This window comes from Belonocnema kinseyi, chromosome 3 (assembly GCF_010883055.1).
Source record: "Belonocnema kinseyi isolate 2016_QV_RU_SX_M_011 chromosome 3, B_treatae_v1, whole genome shotgun sequence".
In the NCBI taxonomy this organism is placed as follows: Eukaryota; Metazoa; Arthropoda; class Insecta; order Hymenoptera; family Cynipidae; genus Belonocnema; species Belonocnema kinseyi.
The window spans coordinates 80,035,744-80,044,803 of record NC_046659.1 but is presented as its reverse complement, the minus strand read 5'-3'; the positions used below and the strand labels follow the sequence as shown (position 1 = coordinate 80,044,803).

Genomic DNA, 9,060 nt, shown 5'->3' with positions numbered 1-9,060 from the left:
TTTGAAATAGTGAAAATTTCACTAATTGAATTAGTGATTGAATGATTCACTGCTGAAATAGTGATTTTTTGGCTTTTCACTCGGGAATTAGTGGTCTTCTACTCTAAAAATATTGATAATTTCACTATTTCCAATAAGTGTATTTTATTTCACTATTATTTAGTGGTTTAATTCACTATTTAATTAGTGAAGTTGAGATCGAAGCCGTGATCACGGCTAATGGTGGACTCGTGCCAACCCGCGCTCACGTCTCGTTTGCATTGTTTTCATCGTTTACATTTGTCAGCTTGCATCATTTTTCTTTTTACGAGCGTAAAAAAATTTTCAACACATGTTAGTAATATTTTTCAGTTTATTATACTTTCGTATAGTTTCCCAGTCAATAGTGTCCTCATTATGTTGCGATATGTATATCGAGACGAAAACATTTGCTACAGAAAATGAGCGCTGTGTTCGTTTTGAGGTTCTGAAATTCAGCTTTCCATTTATTTCTATAAAAATAAATGGAAAGCTGAATTGAGATTATTCTTTAGTAAGTACAGTATCAATATAAATTAATATAATTTTTAAATATACATTATAGTTTACTTCTATAACTTGTCTTGCAATATAGTTTACTGTTGGGGTTATTGGTTGACTCCAGCAAATATTTTATTTTAATTATGGATGACAATTTCAAGTGTCGTGGTGTATTGTTATTGATGATTTTAACTGAATTTATTATTGGGTATTAGTTACCCTAAGGTATATGCGTCATCCACGCCAGAGCTATAAAAGAGGATCAGGATGTCATGATTGATTTTGACTACTTAATTAGTGATTTTCCACTATTTAATAGTAGATACTTTACCTCTCAAAATCACTATTTGCTTAGTGAAATTTTACTAATTCAGATTTAGAGAGTATATATATATATATATTTATATATATAATAATTTTAAAAATTAGAATATATGTCATATATGTTCTACTTCTTTAATTTCATCATTATTAGAAAAGAGTTCTTGTCACCTATTCCCATCACGTAAAGCTATTCAAGAGCCGAATTTCAAATTCGGACCTAGAGAAATCGGCGATTAGGTAACAAAATCAGATCTTGGTTGGTAATTGAAGAACTTTAGCGAGCGCTTTAAGTTCGGTTGCAACAGGAATAGAAAGACCTCTCAGTTATTCATGCGTTCCCAGTATTCGAATCGTTCGAATCAATAAATCGATCGACTTCTCACACCGGCCGGCTAACCTTACTAAGATTGGCATTATTTCATTTCAAGATCATTAGCAAATTTTTTATTTAAACTTTTAATTAGATCAAAAAATAAAAAGGTACACAATTTCGATTTTAAATTATAATTCAGTAATCAGAATTCAGATTTAAACCTTACTATCCAAAAAGAAGTTTCTTTATTGTAACTTATTATTTATAAAACTGGGTAAAGTTTCGTAATTAGAAAGTAGGAAAACATAAATAAGAAGTAATATCCCCATAGTAGGCTAATTTGCCTATCTACTTTTTCCTTTTTTTACTTTCTCACTTAAGTACATGCGACTTCCTTCAACGATTCTCGCGCCATTCTGAAATTACGAACTACATATTATAATAATAAACCATGATTATGAACTGGGACAATAAATTAATAAACTAGAGATTATTTTTTTAGCATAAAAGCTTTATTAGTACAAAAGGCGTTTTTTACAAAATAAATAAATTACAAGCTCTGGAGAAAAAAGCTTTTACTTTTTCCCATTTGAAAACCACTCTCGTGTTCGTCAGTAGTTTTTTTTCTTTGCGACTCGGAGACATAATCAAGTAATGTCAGGATCTTGAAAAACGTTTCTGATAAGATTCTGATTGGTTTTACTTTCTTGTGGTCATCTTATATATTAGATGGTTGAACAACGTTATTTATCTTACGCATTCCAGACCTCGTTATTTGTCTCGACCCAAATTAAGTGAATCTTTAAAACTTCGGATGTATTCTGATAATCAGCGGATTTTTCAGTGGCAGTGATAAACATCGTCGGAGGGTTGGATTGATTCTTATTGTTCGTTTGAACAGAATTAAATGAATCTAGCTTGGCGAGATCTACATTCTCTTACGAGAAGGGGATATGAGGAACGCGATTAATATTGGTAACCTCCGTTGCTAGCATAGCCCTGACCTCCACTGCTTCCACCTGCACTGGGGGCACCATAATTAGAGGATGGACGACCGCTGGAATAACCACCGGAGCTAAAAGAAGAGAAAATTTGGTAAGATTTTAGTAAGAAAAAAGTAGCTTAGCTCAAAAAGTTAAATCATATACATCAATAGTTGATCATTTAAATATAAAATATTTTTAGTCCAAGTGCAAACATCTGTTTTTGAAAAATATAAACTTCTAGATCCTTACAGTTTGAAAAAGATAAAAATACGAACTTCTAGAGGGAACGAAAAAGTCTAAAAAACATAAGATAGCAATTAAAAGGATCTAGAATTATACACTATTCTCCTAAATTCGATTAAGGGAATCAGATAAGTTTAATTTAAGCTGAAGATAAGAGGCTAATGCATTAAAATTAATAATGATCTATTTTGCCTACAACACTACTTACATGAAGAACTCTATTCTGTATGCAATTGAGTGGAATAAGAAAAGGTGATACTGATAAGAAGAGGGATATTGGTTACGAAATTATCTCCAAATTTAGGATTATTATTCTCGTTAAGCCCGAGAAAATTATTAAATAAACTATTCAGTATAAAAAGATCCTTACCCTCCTCCGATTCCACTTCCACCGGCACTGGGTGCTCCATAATTCGACGATGGTCTTCCACTTCCACCTCCGAATCCACCCCCACTTCCACCTCCGAATCCACCTGCACTTCCGCCACCGAATCCACTTCCCGAGGAAGGTGCACCATAACTGGGAGATGGTGCCGAGGCTGGTGGTCCATAGCTGGAAGAAGGTGGTGAAGAAGGAATGGAAGAAGGTGGTCCATAGCTTGAGGAAGGAGCTCCACCTCCGAATCCACTGCCTCCAAATCCACTGCTTCCCCCTGAGGAAGCTCCACCACCGAATCCACTACCTCCTACTGAAGGTGTCCCATAACTAGAGGATGGCCTAGAAGGTGGTGGTCCATAATTGTTCGAGGGTCTGGATGGTGGTGGTCCATAATTATTGGAAGGAGTAGATGGTGGTGGTCCATAACTATTTGATGGCCTGGATGGTGGTGGTCCATAATTGTTTGAGGGTCTGGATGGTGGTGGTCCATAATTATTGGAAGGAGTAGATGGTGGTGGTCCGTAGTTGTTGGATGGTCTAGATGGTGGTGGTCCAAAGCTGTTTGATGGCCTGGATGGTGGTGGACCGTAACTGTTGGAAGGTCTGGATGGTGGTGGTCCATAGCTGTTGGAAGGAGTAGATGGTGGTGGTCCGTAGCTGTTGGAAGGCCTGGATGGTGGAGGTCCATAACTGTTGGATGGTCTGGAAGGTGGTGGACCATAGCTGTTGGAAGGTCTGGATGGTGCTGCGCCTCCGAATCCACCACCAGATGATGGTGGTCCGTAGCTGGATGAAGGCCTAGAAGGTATTCCACCTCCAAATCCACCGCCGGACGAGGGAGGTCCATAGCTAGATGATGGTGCTCCACTTCCGAATCCACCACCAGCCGACGGTGCTCCATAGCTAGAAGATGGTGCTCCACCTCCGAATCCACCACCAGCTGACGGTGCTCCGTAGCTAGAAGATGGTGCACCACCTCCAAATCCACCACTAGCCGTCGGTGCTCCGTAGCTGGAAGATGGTGCTCCGCCTCCGAATCCGCCACCAGCTGATGGTGCTCCGTAGCTGGAAGATGGTGCTCCCCCAAATCCACCTCCGAACCCACCACTTCCAGATGGTGCTCCACCTCCAAAGCTGCTGCTACTGCTGCCTCCAAAACTACTGCTTCCAAGGTTTGGGGTTCCGTAGCTCGTTGAAGGTGGAAGGTAGTTTGAAGGTAGTGGGGCTGTAATCAAAAGAAATTGGAATTATATGTTGATTTCTAACAATTATAGGATAGAGTGTTTTGGAATATAATTTCTAAAAAAAGAACAAGGATGAGAAAAGTCTTCTATAATTTTCCTAAATATTCTAAACATTGAGAATATCTCCCATTGTATTTAAACCTTAGTTTGTGAAATATTAAAGCAGTTTTCTCACTGACTCTTGCATTGTTCTCTGGACTTGGGGTATGTATAAGTGCTAACTATAAAGTAGAGGAGAAACCTCCTTTTCTTTACAAAAGATAAAGAAAATTGTTATCTTCCTAGTTTTTACTTTTAGTACTACAGTATAAAACTATCACATTAGAATAATTTCTCTCATAACAAAGTTCCTAACGTAATCTTCTTGCGAAAGATTATGGAAAGATATATTGATATTATCTAGGGGATTTAAAAAAGAACAATAAAAGATAAGTTGAGAGAAAAATGAACATCTGATGCTGAGAACAATTTGTAGGGTTTGAGATACTCATAAATTAAAGATCGTCTCATTTTAATCTTTCAACGCGTAACATACTTAAAACAAAATGATTTCTCCCCTAAATGTTTGAACTTAAAAAGTGAAAAAATGTAAAAAGATGAATTCTAAGTCTCTTTTACTTCCGGTTGTACGAATGCTCAATTGAACTGGAGGTAAAGCATTTACTTTATACTTTGTGGTAAGGAGACATCCAAGGTTCAGTAGCTTTATGTCTCCCCTCTTCCTTACATCGTGCTCATCCTACGGTGAAAGTGTGGGAGATCTGTGAGTTGCTATCGTTAAGTACTTTGTACCACCGGCGGCTGCAACGTTTCCCAGTTTTCATCAATGGGCTCTTTCTATAATAAGATTCTCTGCCGCTCTCAGAACGAAGCTTTCGTTTTCAATATATATTCATTGCATCATTTGCATTTCATAACTAATCAGTGCGCATTATATTTTATTTCCTTCCGCATCAGTTTCTTACTTACAGAAAACTCACCATGTTTCCTCGGAGAAAAAATCTGATTGAGAGTTCAGATTGACCAATAAAAAATCCAGTTTGCGGTTCAGTAAAAATTAACGAGGTTTTTATTAGAGCTTATCAAGGAAACAAAAATAAAAAAGATAATCTAACTTCCAGTAAAATCTACAAATGTATGGAAAATTCGTGATTCACAGTAAATTTTATTAGGGGTTAGGTGAAAATTTCAGAAGATCAGTTAATTTAACAGAACGTTTTCTTAATTCTGGTAAAATATCATGTTGTTCATTATGTGCATTAATCGTCTTCTACATTTTACGGATCCTTTTTCTGCGTGAAGGGTTTAATAATATTTTTGTAATAGTGTATAATAATACAAAAAAGGTTTGCCTACTTTTCAAAAGTGATTTTTTGTTGTTTCTTAAAAAGACAATTCCAAGATTAAGTACATGTGAACAGAAAGCTGGGAAAAGTGTTGCACTTGGTACAGTTCCATAAACCATTCGAGATCGTGAAATTCCCTATAGAAAGATGCACGGACAATTCGCATGCCGAGCATTTCTGTTGAAAGTAAAAAGTTGCGAATAATTTACGGTAGATTTATTGTTGACCTCGTTGACCTCGAATCTCTTGGCGAATGATTTTACACTATTCCGTATTTATCGTGCTTTCGGGATATTAAGAACGTTCACTTTTCATTTTTATCTTGACCAAGGAGCATCATTTTGAAGAGAGAAAATATAATAAATTGCCACAATATATTCATTGATGCAAAATTAAGCACTTTTAACACTTCTGCTCCTGAGTTATTGAGTGGAAAAGGTATAGTTTTTATTTTCATTCATAACATTGGTTCATTCTAATTTTTATTTTCCTGCTTTATTTACTTTTTTTATATTTATGACAAGAAACCTCATTTAAACTTTATAGTGAATATAAATTAAGATTGATTTTCAGTCTGTTTTTTAAAATTATTCATTCTGATCTGTAAACGAAATGGGTGAAATTTGGGTCTATTCAAAATATTGTTACAGAAGTCTTTAAGGATGCCGTAACGGGAATGGATCTGAATGCGTACTTCGCAAGACCCACATGTTTTACATCCGAGATGTCCACCATTCAGTAGCAGAAATGCGTGTATAATTACGCAGGCATGCCTTATTTGCTTATTTCGACTTTTCAATGGACAAGAGAAGACCGTTTATTTTCAACTTATGTAACTTTCGGTAATGTTACATAAATGTTATATTATGTCACAAGTAGCGACATATATTATAATATTCGATACAATAAAAACGTCAGAAAATATTCTATTTGAATTTGACACAACCTTTAAATTTACCCGTTAAAGCATTTTTTAAAAGTTTTTTCTTAAAGCCTTGTAAGAAAAATTTCTAAATATTGAATTCGAATTTCTATTTTTATTTTTTCAAAACTTTTCAAGGTGGAAGTTTGAAATTTGAGGAAATTAAAAAGAATCTAAATATAATTTATGACATAAAAATTTAGCGAGAATTAGTAGGGATTAGTCAACTAGTAATATTACAAGGAAATTTTTAAGGCCCCCATCCGACTATAACTGTATAGCTGAATGGGATCTGTCTAGGGTGGCCCTAGGTGGCTCTCTGGATGAACATTTTTTTGAACTTTCTTTTGCGGCTAGTTCTATTTAATAGAAGAAGAAAAAAGTTGTAAAAGTTTGAACTCGATCAGATAAGGGTAAATGACGTCCACAAGGGTTGAATTTATTTAAATGTGGAATTTTAGTGTACCACAAATTGATTTTATTTGATGTTTTGTAAAACATTGATGTTAATAAAATTCATGTCTTACCAAATTTGTAGATCTGGTATAGAAGCATATTTTATTGTCTAGAATTTTTTCTAAATTTATGTTTTGGATTTAAAATGCGCCTAGACTAGATCTAAAACTTTTTTATAGCATGTATTTTAAAAATATTAATATTCTAAAGGATATTAAATAAAATCGAGTTTCAGTGAATATAAATGTTTCTTTACATTTTTATAAGCTTGGGCACATCATTTTTCCTTATGCAATAAAATTGAAATTTTACATGAATTTTTTTATACCAAGTGGAACTAATCTGAGCGTTGCTACCGAAAATTCAAATTTTTAAAATAAGGGCTATATTAGGATGGCCGTACTATGATATAATTTTTTTTCTCATCATATTTTTTATCTAAATTTGATTTGCTGTAGTGAGTTTTTTTACTAATTACGAGTCATATTTCGATATATTTTTAGTAGTTTTAAACTATTTACTAAATTTTTAGTAAAAAATTACTGATAATTGGCATAAATTTTCACTAAAGTAAAGTAGTTACCATCCTTCACTAATTCAGATTTAAAAGGAATACTATGAAATTTCCTTCTGGAATTTATATGAGTGGAAATTCTTTAATTAAAAATGAAAAAAGCAGTTACTGGTTTATTCAATTGTATGATTTTTTACTTATTTACTTAAAAAAATTCGTTAATTTTCAATCGGAGTCTTCACTGGAAGATAATTACTTTGTGCATTTAACTTTTCAAATCTGAAGTGAACATTGGTATTTTATTTTCAGATAGTCTCCGAGTTTTACTTCGAGTTATTTTAAACAAAATTTTGAATATTGTTGTACAAAAGTTCGACTTAAGTTAGTTGTTTACATTACAATATTCTTTATTCTAAATATTTTAACTGATTTGAAACATAGATAAGAACATTCTTCTATCTTTGTTTCTTATAAAACAAAAAGATTTTTGATCTGCAAACAATCGAACCATAAAGAAAATTCATTTTTAATGTTTCTCATAATAAATGAAACAGTCAAATTATATGGTTAAATTATTAAAAAAGTGAATTATATATTTTTTTCTTTACCGTCAATGATTTTTTTACATCACTTAAAGTACAAGCAACTTACAAAATTCAATATAAATATTTTTCAAATCTCTGACTCGAAGAGATTTTCAATATAAAAAAATAGAACTTTGATAATAAAAAATACACTTCATCACCCACGTACGAAATCTTTGTAAAATTTCCATGAATGAAAAACCTGATTTTCCAAATTTAAAAACGTCACTGATAAAACTGATTCCTTACCCTCTGCGCGACTGGAAGGCAGCAGGAGGGCTGTAGCAAATATGGTTGCGGCCAGGGTAGGCCATCTCCCCATGAACTTCATATTTCCGGATCAAAAACCAGAACTCAAAACAAAATCAAGTCACAAAAACTTTTCGTATTCCGTATTTTTGTATATTGTTCGTATGTGTCTTCACGAACAGAATAAGAGTCACAAGGGGGATGAAAGTAAAGGTGGAATGCGCGAGGCGACGATGCCCGCGTCGCTCGACTACGAATTTGTCTAACGTGCTTCAAACATAGTGGATCTTGCTTATATAGTTGGCCGTCTTTTGGAGAAAGTCCTCGTTGAGTTCAGAGGATGCCACTGGATATAGTAGGGACCCTGGTGAACGTGAAAATAAGTGGGGATCCAAGGGGGTGGGGTGAATGTGGGGACATGAAATACATTCAAGTCCCGGTGAAGATGCGCTAATGTTGACCCTGGACATCGTCGTTGAAATGTTATTGTTCATTTTATTACTCCCTCTTTAGGAGCATCACGATCCTGTCATTTTTTTAAAGAAGAGGAGACGAGCTAATGTGATGCTCAGTATACTCACCAGCCCTCAAGGTGTTCCGGAATATCTTTCGTGATTTGCCGATAGCAATACCATCAGTGATCTTATCTCATTGTCAGATCCTATTTCTGAAGATTACGTTGATGTGGCTGAAAACCGCTGCACCCTTTTCCATTGTTTATGGGATTTTAAAGAGTAGATCTTTTTTGCATCTGGAGAAAAGCAGTATGTAAATTGAAGGGATTCAGTTTTTCTTTAGGACACAGTATTGCTTTTTCGTTTTAGAATATTCGAAAAGTTAAGAGTAGAATTATGGTACTTAAAATATGAGAAAAGAATGCCTAAATAAAAGTATTTTTTTAGATTGGTGGTTTCCGTTTATTTCATGTGTAAAGAATGGTATTGATTTTTATTTAAAGGATGAGTTGAAATTTTGATATTA

General features: G+C 34.4%; 1 protein-coding gene across 1 annotated transcript; it reads right to left on the bottom strand.

The window, feature by feature from the left end:
- Positions 1–1,646: 1,646 nt before the first annotated feature.
- LOC117170158 (pro-resilin) lies at positions 1,647–8,373 on the bottom strand. The gene is made up of 3 exons (XM_033356719.1): positions 8,080–8,373; positions 2,756–3,989; positions 1,647–2,231 (listed from the first exon to the last, which is right to left on the bottom strand). The coding sequence occupies exons 1-3, from the start codon at positions 8,159–8,161 to the stop codon at positions 2,123–2,125; spliced, it is 1,425 nt and encodes a 474-aa protein (XP_033212610.1). The 5' UTR covers positions 8,162–8,373; the 3' UTR covers positions 1,647–2,122.
- Positions 8,374–9,060: the final 687 nt, after the last annotated feature.

Excerpts from the sequence above, each read along its gene's own strand:
- LOC117170158 (XM_033356719.1), bottom strand. The coding sequence starts at position 8,161 with ATGAAGTTCATGGGGAGATGGCCTACCCTGGCCGCAACCATATTTGCT. Across the intron at positions 3,990-8,079 it reads GCCTTCCAGTCGCGCAGAGG|CCCCACTACCTTCAAACTAC; the intron begins GTAAGGAATCAG and ends TTTTGATTACAG. Across the intron at positions 2,232-2,755 it reads GGAAGTGGAATCGGAGGAGG|CTCCGGTGGTTATTCCAGCG; the intron begins GTAAGGATCTTT and ends CTCTTCTTTTAG.